We start from the raw sequence: 17,899 nt of genomic DNA on the forward strand, positions 1-17,899 counted from the left end.
CTCTGGCTCAATCACATCTGCTTTTGTGGGACTGGGGGGGGGGGGGGCGGGGGGAAGAGTGTGTATCTCTTGTTGTATAGGCTAGGCTGACCTGGAACTCTCCAGGTCCTCCTGCCTCCACTGCTTGTGCTGAGATTGCAGGCATATGCCACCAGGCTTGCTGGTTTGTTTTGATTTTTGAGGCTCATACTCATTTCCTCCTGAGTAGCTGGGATTACAAGTGTGCCCCACTGCACTCTAATTGTCATCTTAGGTTTCACAGTTTGTAAGCATTTGAGAAACACTGATTCTGAGTTCAAACCCAGTACTGGCACCAAAAAAAAGCATAGATGACAGCTGAGTGCTGGTGGCTCATGCTTGTAATCCTAGCTACTCAGGAGGCTGAGATCAAGGATCATGGTTCAAAGCCAGCCCGGGCAGGAAAGTCCCCGCGAGACTTTTATCTCCAATTAACCACCAGAAAAATGGAAGTAGCGCCGTGGCTCAAGTGGTAGAATGCTAGCTTTGAGCTAAAGAACTGAGGGACAGCACCCAGGCCCAGAGTTCAAGCCCCATGACCGACCAAAAAAAAAAAACACCTAAGATGGCAATTTTGTTGCTCTTTTGCCCTTCCCTTTCAGTAGAGACACAGTAGGCACCTGCCCCAGATCACAGGGAGGCTGGGGCAAAGAGCCAGGCCTGAGGCAAAGAGCCTGACCCCCACTGCCTGCAGCTGGTTTCTCCCAGGGGTCTGCGTGCCACCTGTCACTTCCCTGTCCCAAACACAGGAAGTGGGAACTAGTGCTGTTCACTGTTCACAGCTCTGAGAGGCTCCAAGGGCTAGCCAGCAGTGTGGGCTGAAACCCATCCCGGGAGGGCACAAACAACACACAGTTCATGGAACGTACAGGCCTCTGTCTCCGAAACCCTGACTGTCCTCACCATGCTGATGGCCACCGCCTCTCCCTGGTCTAACCCTGGGCTTGCTCACTGCATTCTGCCACTGCCCTGCCAGTGGTAGCCATAGCAGCAGGGGGCAGGCAGCTCAGACTCCCCAGCTTCCTCCATCACATGCCCCATCTGCTCTCTGTGATGCGACAACTCCACACTCACTGCTCTGCTGCAGCCTGCGGAGGCTCCCACTGTGGGCTCGGGGTACCCCGTGGGAGCATGTGCTGCAATGGGGGCCGCCAGGAGGCAGAGCACTCCTGAGGCTGTGGCCCTACAGAAGCCCTCTCTTGCTGTCTGCCACGCTGGACAACCACCACAGAAGAAAGAGCTCTCTGTTGTGGCTTTTGAAGCACATAAAACACCACCAAACACAAACACCGACTGTAATTCCTTATCGGGAGCTGCGGACTACATACCAGCAAGGTCTCATTTCAACCAAACTGCAATGACGTGCAAAGATAAATTGTGAGTTCTTTTGCTTTAGACTGTTGGGAGGCCACTGAATTTAAACAGCCAGGGATTCCAGCCAAAAGTGGATGAACCCAAACTGGGGTGAAATCACCAAGTCTTAGAGCATCTCTGTTTGAAAAATGGGATTCAGCGGTCTGATACGCAATCATCTCATATTTCAAAGCAGCAAGGCTAGGAGAGCCAGGCGGGACACAAAAGCACGAGTTGATCTTCCTCACCCGGGCCAATTCACTCTGTCCTGTGCAGCCCTCTGACGCTGGCTGCCTCAATTCCCCCTCGGCCTGCCCCACTTCTGCTCTGCCAGTGTGGGCCCAAGGTCCCGCGCTGGGCGGCATCGCTGTGTGCTGATGACCACAGCAAGCGCCTGGCAGCGGTCCTGACTGCTCCCTGACCAAGGGGCTCCAACAGCACACCTTCAATACTCCCATTTCTGGGGGCGGGGACATGAGGTGCCAGACATCTTGGCTTTCAGCGGTACCCTCCTCCCAGCTACCTTCTCTCCGCGGTGGACAGGGCAGAGGGCAGGAGTGGGGGAGCTCACTCATGTCTCTTCCCCTTGCTAGGTAGGGAACCTGCCAAGTCGGGGTGGCAGGAGAGAGGGACGCATGAGCCTCCTGCCTACCACCCCGCATTCCCCCTGTGTGGCTCTAGCCCACCAATATGAGGGTCCAGCCTCTGGTAAGAGAGGAGGAGGAGCAGAGGGAGGAAGGTCTGCAAGAAAGGCAGAGTGGGAGTACTGAGTCCTCTAAGCCAGGCTGTACCCCACACAATGGCAGGGTGACCTCATCAGAGGTCAAATGCCATGCCTCCTCAGCCCCCAGCTTCTCCCCTTACCCACAGTGAGGTAAGGGGGCTCGGCAATACTCTGGCTGTGGGCTCTATGCTGGCAATAAACGAGGGCCTAGAGAGGCATCCAAGCCACAGCCCCGCTACCCTGACAGGGTCTGTGCCACACCAGATCATCTCAGTGACTCCATGAGCCCCACATAATGGCAAGGCTAAACAGTTATGCATCACAGCAGGGCCAAGGCTGGACCTGAGGCTCATCCTGTACAGAGCATCTGGAAGGAATCCAAAGGCCCAAAATGTGGGCAGGCTCAAGAGCCCACCTGGCTCTCCGTAGGCAGCATCAAGCTGCGAAGGAGTTACATTCTGCCCTGGGGTCTGGTGAGGAGATCCATCTCCCAAAGGCCTTGGGCCTAATGGCGAGCACATTCCCTAAAGATGCTTCATCAATTAGGGGTGAAATTTAAACCTGGCTCGAGTGGGCACTCTACACACTTAAGTGAACAAATGAGCCACATCAGGAGGAAGGCCACAGAGCTGGATGTTCAGGCACAGGCCATTCACTGAGAGCGTTGCAAGGGAGGGAAGTGTTCCCTACCTGACTCACACCCTGCCAGCAGAGCCCAGCAGCTTATCTAGGAGTACGGCTGTGAGGCGTCATGAGGAGCATCTGTGACCCCCAGGCACCATGGGCCAAAGTTCATTTATGATGCTTTATGTAGCCCAGAAGCTGAGGCCCTGGGGTTATCCCACTGGAAACAGCAGAAAAAGAACCACAGGAAGCACCTAGCCAGGTGACCTCCCGGCTGCTGCACAGTGGCCTGGGCTGCCCTGGTGTCCCCGTCCTCACCCAGTCCTAAAAGACACTCCACCACAAAGCCACAGCTAGGAGGCCAGAGACACACGTGCATGTTACTGAGGTAACGCTGGAGTGAACCTGGTGGGAGGCACTCCTGACGAGTTTATCTTAGCATGTTGAATGCCATGATGGAGAAGTGTCTTGAGGTACATATCAGTCCCTTAAGGGCTGCAAGCTGAAGCTAACAGTAATGCTCTTTGCCTGATTAATTATGCATTAATGTGATCATGTCTACCTCATCTACCCCTGGACTTGAGAGCAACACAATGAGTCTAACATAATGCCTGGAATTAGTAGGGGCCTACTTAAAGAAAATATTCAATAAACACTGGCCAAGGAACTGGAGACCTGACTCAAGTAGTAGAGCATCAGCTATGAGCAAAGAAGTCAACTAAGAGCATAAAGCTCTGAGTCTCAGAGCAGCGCGCGCGCACGTGCATACACATATGCACACACAATCACAAACCAAAACTGCTGGCTTACTTCTATATTTCTAGCTATGCAGATGCCTGAGACGATATTTGAAGCCAGCCAGGGCAGGAAAAGTCTAAGAGACTCTTATCTCCCATTAACCAGTAAAGTCCAGATGTAGAGGTGTGGCTGAAGTGGTAGAGCACCAGCCTTGAGTGAAATAAACTAAGCAAGAGCATGAGGCCCTGAGTTTAAGTCCTAGTACTGTCAGATGTGCGCACACACAATACAAATACAAGTACACACACACACACAGTCACACAGAAAGGAATATGCTTACTTCTGGCTGTGAACCAGGTAAGCCTGGCTGGTGTCCCTATCTATCTCTTAGAGAAGCTCAGAGCCCTTGAAGGGAACAGTGACTCCATGCTGCCACAATTTCCACATGGATGAGAATGAGGAAGGGGGAAAAAAATCACTGGAGCCAGAAATGTGAGGTGTCCCCGCCCCTCAACTCACTCTGAGGTCTCCCCACCTGCCTCCCCCGCTCTCAGGGAGGTCCCAGAGCAGCTGCAGTGGTGGCATGCCCTCCTCCATGTAACCAGAGCTGAGTGAAAAGCTAGTGCCTCATTAGCACATAAAGCACAGGCTGCCAGCGGCCCAAAAGTGCCGCACGTCCACGCAAGAGCTTTTCTACCCATTGGCTGTCATGTTGACACAGAGTGACCTCAGGGTATAGAGCCAGGGCAATGAGCGGGTCAAACTCAAGAAGAAGTGCAGGGAGACGCTTCAACCACAGTCAGGTCACAAACCCAGGAAGGGCAGATTCTGAGGGGAGAAAACATGATTCTTTTTTGCTTTTTGAGAAAGGGGCTATGAAGTTTGGGCTGAAGTTGAACTCGAGACCCTCGAGACTGCCTAAGACTGCAGGTGGACACCATGCCTGGCCCATGGTCCTGTTTCTTGTGATCTGTGTTTAGAAGGAGCTGGCTGTTTACTCCCAAATGACAGGAAAGGGACACAGCACTCCCAGGAACCTGGCCACAAGGTTTCTTTCCACACACTGCCCAGGACTGGCTTCAGATACCAACCCTCCCTTGCTGTTTCTACTAAAACTGCAGTACAGCACTGCAGGCAGAATGTAAGGCCCTGGATTCAGCCCCATAAACCCATGTGCCAGGCGTGGAGACACAAGCCCGAACACTGGGTTCTGCGCCGCTTACTTCTGGTTACACACCTACAGGGAGTCATTGGTTTTACAGTAAATAGATTGCTCAGAGGAAAACATCTCTAAAGTAGAGGGTTCAAGGTGTCTCATCTGTGATAATTGGGCTACCTCCTTCTAAGAAAAGTTTGGGTCTCTCTGGTGCCTGTCCCTGCTGGTGGTGTCACCAGAACTGGAGGTTGCCTGGTGTCCTTTCCAGGGGAGCAGGGGAGCTCCCATGCTCTGCCTCAGCCAGGATGATGCAATGTTTTATTTGGCAGGACAAGTGTCAGAGTGCCAAAGTAGAGGGCTCGTAACAGCAGGGACATGATGATTTCTCATTCTGCACTGTCTGGCCATGCCTGGCAAACAAGTTCACTGGGAAAGTCATCTGCCATTGGCGAGGAGTGCCTGCCAGGGCTTCCATGTAACAATGCAGTCTATGGTAATTCCTAGCATGCGTGGATGAGTGGGGAGAGGGGATTGGAAGCCAGGTGGCAGCACCCACTTGCCCTGTGCCCAAGTCCCAGACACACCCTGCCTAGAGAGGGAGGCGGCAGGTCTGCACCCGCCACCTCCTGGGAGCTTAGCCCAGTCTCTTTCAGAAGCCATCACAGACAGTGCTGGAAGAGGACTGAGAATGATGGAAAGGTCTAGACGGTGCACAACACAAAGGACCATTCGACAAGACAGCAGTCTAGACTCTTCAGAGGTCACCACTAAAACAGAGCAGAGAGGACAGTTCTGGATGGAAAGGGACTAAATGCAGTGAGCATACTGATTACATCCTGGTGTAAACTCAGCCATGACACTTTCAAGCCAACTGAGCAAAGAGGAATATGGACCCAACAAAACTTTATGATGAATATTTTTTACCTAAGTCAGAGCGATGGCTCAAGCCCATCATCTTAGCTACCTGGAAGTCAGGGATGGGGAATCATATCCCACTACCAGGACAAAATGCAGGAGAAGAATGAAGGGAAACTGGAAGGCCAAAGAGACAGTAAGAGCACTAACTGAATATAAACAATTTGTGTGTGTGCCATTACTGGGGCTTGATCAGGGCTCTTGCTCATGGCTGGTGCTCTACCATTTGAGCCACTCCTCCATTCTGGCATTTTGTTAATTAAAGATGGAAACTTGCAGGTTTTCTGCCCAGTCTGGCTTCGAACCTCAATCCTCCAGGCCTCAGCCTCCTGAGTAGCTAGGATTATAGGCGTAAGTGTCCAACATAAACAGAAGATTTAACACAAGTCAAATTCTGTTGTTTCAAGAACATGGCATTAGGCTGGGGATGTGGCTCAGCAGTAGTATTTGCTTCACATATGTAAAGCCCTGGTCTGGTTTGGTCCCCAGCATTGGGGAAAAAGGAAAAAAAGAACATTACAGATTTTTTTTTTTTTTTTTTTTAGCCAGTCCTGGGGATCGAACTCAAGGCCTGGGCACTGCCCGAGCTTCTTTTTTGCTCAAGACTAGCACTTTACCAGCTGAGCTACAGCCCCACTTCCAGCCTTTTCTATTTATGTGGTATTGAGGAATCAAATCCAGGGTTTCCTGCATACTAGGCAAGCACTTTACCGCTGAGCCACCTTCCCAGCCCCTGCAGAGCATTTTAAGACAGCTTCTCTTTATGATTATCCCAAACCGTCAGGCAATTGTACTTGTTTTCACACCTCAGGAAAAAAGTCCTACCAATACCTGAGTGTCTCAGTCATCTCATGAAATGTGTCACACGTCTGAATAGGGCAGAGGACATGATGACAACCCCTGTCCTGCCCTCAACTGGCTGCTGTGGAGCTGGCACAGAAGGGAGGACATGCGCCCTGCCACACCTGTGGTCCTGAGACAGACTTTCTCATACCACTAGCATGGAGGCCCCAAAAGTCTAACACTCTGCCCTTCTCCACCCAGAACATCCCACACTAAAGCACAGCTTCCAGAACTCCAGAGGACACAGCCTCCCACAGCTTCCTGAACACGGCAAGCAGTCTGATGGCTATGATCCGGCTGCCCTCTTACCTGTAGCTTCAATGTACTCGATGCATCGTTCAATGAAAATGGGGATTGGTTTCTCTGGAGTCACGACAGTTGTTAAGGGCACCCCAAAATAATTACTCTCCCAGGTTGCCTTTGTGATAGATGGTCGGGGTTTGGGCTTTGGTTTCTGTCCACAAAAGAGAAAAAGGAAACAAACACAAAATTAGAATATCGGCACATACCCGAAGACCACTAGACAGCAGTGCACAGTGCAGGGCCTTCTGGAAAACTCATCTGGCTAGTTTTGCATGCTACAGCTTCCAAATACCATACAAGACAGTGGGAAGAGGCCACAGTCACACTCTGAGGTGCCACTGTTATTAAAACAATCTTCAGAAACAATGGGTTGGAAAACAAGCAGTCCCCTTCCTCTAGGAGACATCCGGCATGCACGGTGCTGCAGCTGGCTACCCCACGTAACAATCCCCTGTCCACCATCCTGGGGTTAACTCCCAATGCTCTTAGCACTATTAATACTGAGATGATCTGCTTCAAATCATTCATCCCTTTTATTTCATTATTTGTTTGTGCCAGTAGTGGGACTACTGTTAAAATATCTACTAAAAAGAAGAGGGTTATGCTGGACGCTGTAATCGCAGCTACTCAGGATCACAGTTTGAAGCCAGCCTAGGTAGGAAAGTTCAGGATCATCTTTTCTGACGGGCCAGCCTCAGACTGAGATCCTCCTATGTATGCCTCCCCCATAACCAGACTATATCAATGCACCACTTTTTCTGGTTTGTTGGTTGAGATGGGGGTCTTGCTTACCTTCTGACTGGGCTGGCCTTGAATCTAGATGCTTGCAATCTCTACCTTGTCTCAAGGAATTGAACAAGCATGTGCCATCATATCTGGCTTGCCATTTTTTAAGTGAATTATCCAGGATCACATAGCAAACTGGCAGCAGAGCTTATACCATGTCCAAGATGGTCTCCCACTTTCAATGAACTTTTTTTACTCTAACTGGTGAAGGAAGACACGGTCACAGCCAACAGTGCACTAGATGTCACCCTGGGAGAAGAAAAAGGACCCGAGGGCTGTAAGCACACAGCAGTGCCTTGCAGGGTTCTACACTCTCTGGATGCACTCTTCATTCTAGCTCCTGGGGAACAGTAGCTATGTAGCTTGTTCAGGGTGCCAACGTTTAGGTGTCAACTTCATATACTCTCTTCTAGTGCCTATAAATGTTTTTATTCATGTCAAATACCCAAACATTAGGGCTAGAGTCCAAGCCCAGAACCAACACACACTAGAACATCTTGCTTCTGCCCCTACCTACCTCAGCTTTGCAGGCTGAGACAAACAGCATATACTATTTGCTGGGGACATGGGGTATGAAATAAAATTTCACTTAAAGGACCAAGGCCCTTGATTTAGAAGCACAAACTAAACAGGAAGACTGTCTAAGTGCACGCTCCTGACTGGGAAGATTGGCAGGTTTCTTGCAGACCTCTAGAGACTCACTAGGGTGGTGGCCATTAGACTGGATTCAAACGTTTAGCTCCTTTACTTCTCAGCAGCATTAGCTTGGGCAAGTGTTTAATCTCTGAGTCCTAAAGTTATCTCATCTCTAAAGGTGAACGAAATCACCTCCTTAAAACACAGAAAAGAGTCAGGCATAGTAGTGCCCGCCTGTGAGCCTGTGATCAGCTATTCTCAAGGTGATGGCAGGAGGAATCCAAGTTCAAGGTCAGCCCAGACAGGCAGGTAGCAGCATCCTGGGGTGCTGTGGGCATAGCTCAATTGGTACAGCACTTGCCTGGGATGTGTGAGGCCCTAGGTTCAGTTTTCAGCATGGCAAAAAAAAAGAGAGAGAGAGAGAGAGAAGGAAAGAGTATCTGAGCCAAGGAATGGGGCACATGGTGGGTGCTCCCTAGCTTCCAGCAAGCATTTGAACAGGGACTATGCTCTTGCTTTGAGTGGGACACACTGTATCCCCACAAAGCCCCGCTCCGTGGGCATTACCTGCCCGACTCTTCCCAAGTCATTTCCTTCCCCCATTTTCTCATGGGGCTTTCCTAGCTGTCCCAGCTCAGGGTAAAACTTGGTTCACAATGCTGTCAGTATCCTGTACTGCCTCTGGTTGATAAAGACCATCCCTGCCAGGTGCCAACAAGGTGAGTATGCTGGGCACTATAGCATTTAGCATTCGCACAAGTCTCCTCCTGCACCCTGGGTGAGGAGTGGGTGAGTCCAGTTCTCTCCCTGAAGGGCAGCATGTAGGGGGGATGCAGGCCAGGGAATCCAAGGTCAGAAGAGCGCAGTCTCAAGGCCCAGGGATGAGGAACTGGTCCATTCAGCCCATGGAGGCTAGGACTAACCTTTCCTGAAGCCTGCAAGTTATGCACAGCTGAGGTCTCCAGCATTGAGCTTGCCTGTCAAAACCCACATCCCTCCCGGGATGAGCAGTCCCACTCCCCAGCTGGTTTTTATTCACACTAGAAACTGCAACTCCACTCTGGGCCTCACAAAATGAGAGCTGTGTCCACACAAAGCTACAACAACCAGCCAATTCACTGAATGCAATGAAATAAGCCAATTCAGTGTGTATGTGTATGTGGGGGGCGGGGGGGGGGGACGACAAACTGTCAAACTGGTTACTTGGAGCCTTATACACTAAACAATGCGTGATTGAACTGGGAGCTTTTCAATAGGTTGTCTTGTCATGTGGTAGCTTCAGTGGGTGAAAGATTTTCTTTATCATTCTGTTTGTCTTGTTTTTTTTTTTTTTTTTTGTCTTGTTTTGTTTTAACACAAAAATAAGAACACATCTGATCGAAGGGTAAATAGCCAATAATGTCTTTTTAAATCATGGTCAAACACACCAAGTGCAGTAACTGGAGTCAGCCCCAAAGACACAATTGTGGAGCTGGGAGGCTCAGGCGGGGCTCTGGGCGCGAGAGCCGGAGCCCATGTGTGCTCACCAGCACTGCAGACAAAGCTCCATTCACAGCCCAGTGCGATGAAGCTTCGCTCATTCAGCTGAGTGCGGAAGGCTCCCACCAAGGATGGCTGCTGAATGGTTCCTCTGGGAAAGGGACCCAGAGCAGAGGGAGCTTCAGAGGCTGCACTTCCACCGGAGATGAAAGCTCACCCTTTCCTCCCTGCCTCCAGCTGTACAGTAAAGCACTCCTCCAGCAAAATCAGCCAGGGCCACGGGGCGATTGTCAGGATAAGCGCAGAGAAAGTCGCTAAGGAACACGAGAGCCAAATTTTACTCAGAAAGGGGAGGTGGTGGTGGTGGTCAGCTGGACCTTCCCACAGGGCCTGGCTTCAGTTTCCTCCTTTTTCTAAGTCCAGCTGTGGGAGCCTCGTCACAGTGGGCTTCATTCCTCATAACCCTGCATAAAGGTCTCCCTCTTTGATCCAGGTGCCCCATGGCCAAGGGATGAAGTGGGGAGTTGGGATGTGACCACAGTTTAGCTGCTAGTCAGTACCCTTGGTCTCTGAGGCAGCCCAGCCTTCCCTGGGCGAAGGATGGTGTTCTCAGTGGCTGTGACTGTGTGTTGCCCAGAATGGGTGCTACAGCCTTGGGCCAGACTGGGGCTGTTTCCTCAGCAGTCTCTGGCATCAGAAGGGACCAATGTTCTCCATGACCAGCTGAAACCAGAGTGCCTTGGCTCCTTTCTCTTTGGCATGCTCAAAGGCCAAATCCCTCACCAAAGGGCTGGTTTGGCACTCCCTGTCCTGATGGTATTTTGCTTTTCCAGTAAAACAAGTGTCAGTCTGCATTCTTAGCTCATAACGGCAAGGCCATTTGCTCCCGGCACCATGATGACAAAGCAGCCCCACTCATTTCAAAGCACCATTCTCCAAGACAGGAAGTGACAATTTCACCTTCTACTCACTCTTTTCAAAGGACACTCCAAGCCAAGGCTGCCATGCGATTACCCTGGGGCCAGAGTTATCAGAGGAATCATTTCTATTTGACTCGAAGAGGTGTGGCCTGCAGCACTAAAGCCAGAAGGGAAGTGGCAGCTTCTAGCCATCTGACCCAGCAGTCCAAGATGTGGACCTAGGTGAGCAAGCCTGACCACAGCAGGACAGGAGCACAGCTAGCCAAGGCTCAGAGTCCAGAGGCTCCAGCTGTGCTTGCACCAAAGTGCAAGTGGTGCAAAGCAGGGCTTGTTTGGGGATGTGTTTTAAAAACATCACTTGCAGCAAGTATTAAAAAATGTCACCAAAAGTCAGAAAAGAGTGATAATTCAGTATGCTATTATGCCACCTTCCTAATTCCCAGGTGTGCCAACACTCCCACAAATTGAATGTCATCATTCAGATACGCTGTTCTGGCAACAGTTTTTACTGGGAGTGGAGGAAGAAGAGAAGAAATGCAAAATGTTCCACTATCATTAAACAGAAGCTTCAGGAACTCCAGGGAGCTGTTTTCTGGCTTCTCCACTATGATTGCTTTCGCTGGCCTGCCTCATGCTGACCTGGAGTAGGAAATACTAGAGCGAACCAAGAACCCCTCAAGGGGTAAACAGGACGTGGGGTAATCAAGGGTCATCAGCAGGCAATGGAGGTAGAGCCACATGGTACTGCCCTGCTCTTTCTGACAGTATATGGCAAGAAAACTGGCAGGAAAGTAGATGAGACTCTTATTTCACTAGTCACAATTTTTGTGTATGCCAGTACTGGGACTTGAGCTCAGGGTCAGGGTACTAAGCCTTAGCTTTTTTGGTCAAGACTAATGGTTTACACTTCCAATTTTTTTTTTTTTTTCCTGCAAGTCCTGAGGCTTGAACTCAGGGCCTGGGTACCATCCCTAAGCTTCTTTTGCTCAGGGCTGGCATTCTACCACTTGAGTCACAGCGCCATTTCCGGCTTTTTCTGTTTATGTGGTGCTGAGGAACTGAACCCAGGGATTCATGCATACTACGCAAGCACTCTACCACTAAGCTACATTCCCAGCCCCTCCAATTCTTTATTTTTTTTGGTGGTTAATTGGTGATAAGAGCCTCACAGACTTTCCTGTCTGAGCTGGCTTCAAACCTTGATCCTTAGATCTCAGCCTTCTGAATAGCTAGGATTACAGGTGTGAGCCACAAAGCAGTTCTTTAGCAGAACTTCTTTAGCTGTGATCATCATCCATCACCTTTCTTGAAAGCCATGCACTGAGCAACCATTGCTCTGACTCTGCCCAGTCTTACCTTGGTGTTCCTCCTTAGGCTGCGAAGAATATTCCTCCTCCTGGGGTCTTCATCGGTTTCATAGGGAATGACAGTGTTGTCCCCCTTGTATCCCTGGGAGGCCTGGTCCTCCTCTTTCTTCCGGATGGGGCCCAGCTCATCATCACTCCCCACGCTGAAGCTAGTTCGGTAACTAGCGAACCGTCCAAGTCGGGTGCACCTGGTCCGGTACAGCACAGGCTTGCTCACAATGGACACCTTGCGGCCGCGCTCTAGAGAACTTGTGTCCATCTCACTGTCAGAACCATTGCCACTGCCGTTGGACTGAGCTTTGTTGATATTCCGGATGGTGATGATCTTGCCTTGAGTGCTGTCGTGGGGCACCGAATATATGTTTTCCTCTTCATTCCTCGGCTTGACCACAGCATCCATAGGTTCTGCGTAGTCAGAAGGATCAAACCCATCCTGTGGCAGCCAGGGACTAGAGGACATGGACTTCCTCTGCCCATCCCGATGGCCTTGGTCCAAATAAGACAGATCGCCCTTCGTAATTTCAAAATGGACAGGAGGCTTTGGTTTGACTGGCGGAGGTACTTTGTTGTTCAGTTTACTCTCAAAGTTGCTCATGATGAATGAGAGCCCATCGTTTCCCTCCAGCTCCATAGAGAGTTTAGAATGGTCTTTGGACAGGGAAGGCAGTGACGTGTCTTCCCGAAACAGGCTGTATGACGGCGGCTCCATGTCCTCTTCGGAATCCTGCAGGTTTGAGTTGCAGAGTGGCGAGCCTGCCCGGGGGGAGTTGAACACCTCCTCGGTGGTGCTACAGGCCTCAGCAACGTTATCATACATGTGTGTGGCCTCGATGATGTTCTTTTTCTCCACCACATCTTTAAAAAATGGGTGAAAGATGTCAAGCTTATGCTGAGGTTGGCTACAGGGGAGGCTTGTGAATCTCCCGTCGATTTCCTGCGCAATCTCCTCCCCCTCCGTCAGCTGTTCCCGACTTAAGTCATTGTCCAGGACGTCTACAGCGCCATCAGTGAGTGCTACAAGTTGGATGGGGATAATATCCTGCACTTCACAAAGAAAGGCACGTAACATAGCCAAGGAGGCCTTACGTTTGGCTGAATAAAAAACTATGTACCCATGAACCAACCGGCTCTTCCGGATGCTAAATGAGGAATGGTAAGAAAGGACAGACAGCTCAATGCGCTTCTTGTGCAGCCCGATTGGAAGTTCAAGTAACACAGAGTTGTTGCTTCCACAATGGGAAGACTTACAGGTTTGGGACTGAAGGACAGGAAAGAGGATGTCATCTGCACTAAAGGGATCGCCACACATGAGACACATAACAATCCGCAGGTCCACGTCAGCCAAATCTTTGATGCTAGCAGTAGAACTGACCAAGTTTAAGTTACGCTTAGAGTCCAGGAGTCCCTTTAAAACCTGACTGATTTGCTTCTCATTAATATTCCGTCCATAACCAATGCCAGCAGAAGCAGGATCAAGAAAGACGCACTGAAGCTTGCTAGCAATTTGCTGGCCTTGTTGTATTAGGCTATGTAGGGTCTCTCCACTGGTGTCTCCTCTCTTGTTGACCAGAATTAATGTCAGGGGGAGGTGGACTAAGTGATTGTCCCGCCTGCCCAGTGTGGACTCTCTGCTCTTTTCTATGCTCTCAACGACATAGGACAGCGATTCCTTTGAATTGTAAAGGCAGAGGCAGCCATGGGGCTGAAAAGTCGGCGTCTGGAAAGAGTTCACGGGAAGCCTGACATTCCCTTCTATCGGCCTCAGGGAAAGTTCATACATTTTGCCATCTATCACATATTTGTCATCATTTGTACAAAGAGCTCGGATTTCATTGGCCAACTCTCGGGCAAGACCATCTTTGCCCAAGATAACCAAATTGATCCTATCAATGTTGGGGTCAGAGAGCGAATTCTTCTGATTGCGGTCAGATGGGCGGATGAACCTCGAACTGATCAAGTGCTCAATCTTGGCATCCACACAAGCTGGGCAGCTGGGGCACGTCTCCTTTGTCGGGTGGTACACGAAATGGATGTGCTTCAGGATGAGGGCATCACGCTCCGCCTGCAGCTTCTGCAATGCCTTGAACCGCTGCTCCTCCCCCAGAACATCCTGGATGACGCCCATCTTTTCCTTGCTGGGCTTAGCATCCAGCTCCAGTTCATAAAACAATTCTGAATATTCCAAAAGCAACTCTTGAAACTCTTCCTTTGCTTTGTCTATGATCTGCTTTTGGTGCTTCCCATAAATATCCATGTACACAGATTCTTCCAGCCACTGGTAGAAGTCTTCATTCATAATAAAGCTCCGGGCCTCTTCCCAAGGCTTCCCAGGCGTTATGAACGGCGAGGTCTCCAGGTTTTCTTTGAATGCCCTCCGCATCTCTGCCCTCTTCCTCTCATTCCGCAGCCTCTCTAAGTGGGCCTCGTACAGCTGCTCCGCAGGAACTGTGTCCATCAAGTCAAAGGGAACCCGCTCATTCTCCATGTTGTCGATGTGGCTGGTGGCATCCCACGGGGTCTCTTCAAGCACAACGAACCACTTCAGGAACTCCGGCTTGGTCTCTAAAAGCTTTTTGGCTTTGATGCAGCTGAGGTGGTCGATCTCATCTAGGTTCGGTATGAGAGCTTCAAAAGCCAAGGGCAGGGCTGCCAAGTACAGCTTCCTCCGGCGCTCAATGTGCTCGTGCTTGAGGCGGTGGATGTGCTGGAGAAACAGCTTCTTGGCTTTCTGCGTCCCTTCCAGGTAGACATAGTCCTGGTACTCGGGGGAGGCCTGCATCTTTCGGCTGACGCTCAGCCAGTTCTCGTTGTGATTTTTCACAATGCGACTCACGAGCCACTCGTACTTGTCTTTCGCTGTGGCGATCTGCTGACTCTGCTGCTTGAGAGCTTCAAAATAAGGAATAATTTTTGTCTTTCCCCGGCTCTTATCAATGAGCTGCACTAAGGTACTGAAAGCCAAGTCCACGTTGACGTTGGATCTCGCTGAGGTCTCCACAACCTGGAGGTTCTTTTTGCTTAAGGCAAAAGTATGTGCATCTCTAATGTACCGTTCAACACCCTCATCGCACTTAGTCAGGACCACCACGATGGGCTTTTTTGTTTTTGCAAGCTGGTTGTAGAGATTCGAGACAAACTTGAGCTGGTCATCAAAGTTCCTATTCATGCCCCGGCTGACATCAATCCCAAGAAGGAAACCATCGACCAGCAGCTTTCCATCGGGCATTTGTTTCTGCTCAAAGTCCTGCTCCAGCCCCAGCTGGTCAGTGCAAAAGTACATGAGTTTTTCAGCCGATGCGAGCTTGGTTGCAGCGGCTCTCTTGATGTAGGGCTGCAGGGCCGTGCTCCGATGAGGCTGAAAAGTCTGGTCATCAATAAATTCAGTCTGCTCCACAATGTGCATCTTACACTCCACGCAGTCCTCAAGGGAGCGGCTAACTTCTCCCCAGTAGAGAAAGTGGTCATTATTGACCACTCGCCCGCCAAAGTCACTGGTGCTGAGGACGGAGGTGTGGTCCAAGTGGAACTCATCAGCACTTGGACGCACGAAGCGGTTGCACAGACATGACTTCCCAATGCCACACTGGCCCTTCTCCTTCTCGGTCCCAGACAATCCCACCACGCTGATGTTGTAGGTGGGAATGCGGACATCTTGCTTCCTTGCCATCATCATCGTCGACACATCCTGCCACAATCAGCCACGTCCGAGATCAGGTTAGTGTTCCTGTGGAGGGAGGGCTCTCAACAGTGGCAGTAGAGGCCAGCTGCCCACGCGGTGCAAGAGTCAGAGCCCATGGTGCCGCACAGCGCAGCACCCCAGCGACCACTGCTTCTCATCGCCCAAGCGCCGACATTTCCTCCTAGACGAAGGGAAGGAAAGACACACAAAACTATGAGCATCAGAGTGTTAGAAATTTTAATTTTAAGCACTCAACCAATCAACTCTTTGACTCGGCAAATATTTAAATACCTAACATGGCAGGCTTTATACTAGGTGAAGATATGCATGCCTAAGACTCACAGAAGCAGAGCTGATACTGAAGCAGAAAAATACAAATCAGAAGTGTGCTGAAGGCTGAAGCATGGTGTGGGTGTGCCTTGGGAAAATGGCTCAATGTACAAACAGAGCAGGGTGTATCATGAGCAAGAAAAAGATGATACAGCATCTAACAGGGACACAGGTGTCATCTTGAAAGATGATTAGCTAAGTCTAGGGAAACTGGGTACCAAACTAATTGAATACAGTGAAGAATTACTACCCACTGCAGAAAACAGGAGTCGGGGTAGGGGGGGTGTCACAGAAATGGAGAGACAAAGAGTAACCAAATGCAGCAGTAGTACTCACTAGACACTATGTTGAAAATGAACTATACAATTTGTGGGCAGGAATGGGAGGGAAAAACTGGTAGAGAGCAAAGTAAGGAGTACACTGTCCAAAAAGAAACCCACTCATTACCTGACTTATAAAACAGTAACCCCTCTACATCATCTTTGTAACAACTACTTAAATATATATATTTAGATAATAATCTTAAGTATTAACAAAGAAAAATGTACGATGAAAACTACATATTATTACTAAAACAAACTGCTAAACAACAACACATCTCATGTTCAAGAACTGGAAAACTTAGTATTGTTAAGGTGTCAATACTGCCCAATGCAACCTGAAAATACAATGCAATCTCTATCAAAATTCCAAAGATGATTTTTGCACAAGAAGAAAACCCCCTCATAAAATTCCTGTGCAATCTCAAGAGACTCCTGCACAGCAAAAGCAACCTTGAAAAAGAACAAAGCTGGAAGACTTACATTTCCTGATTTCAAAATCTTACTATGAAGCAAAACAATGCAGTATTGGCATAAAGACAGAGCAATGGAATAGCACTAGAAAATACCTACATATGTTAACTGATTTCTATGAGGAAAGGACTGTGCTCTCAACAAATGGTGCTAAAAAACTAGACATCAGTATACAAAAGAATAAAGGGGGGGCTGGGAAGGTGGCTAAGTGGTAGAGCGCTTGCCTTGCATGCATGGAGACCCTGGGTCCGATTCCTCAGCACCATATAAGCAAAAAGAAAAAAGCTGGAAGTGGTGCTGTGGCTCAAGTGGTAGAGCACTAGCCTTGAGCTGAAGAGCTGAGGGACAGTGCCCAGGCTCAGAGTTCAGGCCCCACGACCGGACCCCCCCCCAAAAAAAAAAAGAATAAAGGGGGACCCTCACCTACACCTTACAAAAACCAACTCTAAATGGAAATAGACCTCAAACTATAAAACTCTCAAGAAGGTTGGGATGGTGGCTCAGCGGTAGAGTGCTTGCCTAGCATGTACAAAGCCCTGGATTCAATTCCTTAGCACCACATACACAGAAAAGGCTGGAAGTGGTGCTGTGGTTCAAGTGGTAGAGTGCTAGCCTTAAGCAAACAGCTTAGAGGCAGTGCACAAGCCCTGAGTTCAAGCTCCAGGACTGGAAAAATAAAATAAAAAACAAAAAACAAAACCTCTCAAGAAAAAACTTAAGGGGCTGGGAAGGTGGCTCAGTGGTAGAGCGCTTGCCTTGCATGCATGAGGCCCTGGGTTCGATTCCTTAGCACCACATAAGCAAAAAGAAAAAAAGCCGGAAGTAGTGCTGTCGCTCAAGAGGTAGAGCGCTAGCCTTAAGCTGAAGAGCTGAGGGACAGTGCCCAGGCCCAGAGTTCAGGCCCCACGACCCGACCCCCCCCCCCAAAAAAAAAAAAAAAGAAGAAAAAAACTTAAGAGCAAAAGACTCAAGGCATGGAACTTCACAATTATTTCTTGGATATGACACCAAAGGACTAGGGCAAGAAACAAAAAAACAAGATGGATTTCATGATTTTTTTTAATTGCACAAGACACTACATTAATAGAGTAAAAGAGCAAACCACAGAATAGAGAAAATCTGTGCAAGTCATATTTCTGATAAAAGATTAAGAACCAAATAAAACAGGACTCCTGAAACTCAACAGCAAAAATCAAACAACCCAATTCAAAAATAAGCAAAAGATTTGACTAGA

General features: G+C 49.4%; 1 protein-coding gene across 1 annotated transcript in view; it reads right to left on the reverse strand.

The window, feature by feature from the left end:
* The window catches only part of Arhgap35 (Rho GTPase activating protein 35), an 83,170-nt gene that overhangs the window by 17,747 nt on the left and 47,524 nt on the right, over nt 1–17,899 (reverse strand). The window contains exons 2-3 of the mRNA XM_042700313.1: nt 11,852–15,722; nt 6,681–6,825 (exon numbers count right to left, since the gene is read on the reverse strand). Coding sequence (XP_042556247.1) covers nt 6,681–6,825; nt 11,852–15,535 — 3,829 coding nt within the window. The 5' untranslated portion in view covers nt 15,536–15,722. The remainder of the gene's footprint in view (nt 1–6,680; nt 6,826–11,851; nt 15,723–17,899) is intronic.

The sequence above is a fragment of the Dipodomys spectabilis genome, unplaced genomic scaffold, assembly GCF_019054845.1.
Source record: "Dipodomys spectabilis isolate Male_0828 unplaced genomic scaffold, ASM1905484v1 ptg000266l, whole genome shotgun sequence".
Classification (NCBI taxonomy): domain Eukaryota; kingdom Metazoa; phylum Chordata; class Mammalia; order Rodentia; family Heteromyidae; genus Dipodomys; species Dipodomys spectabilis.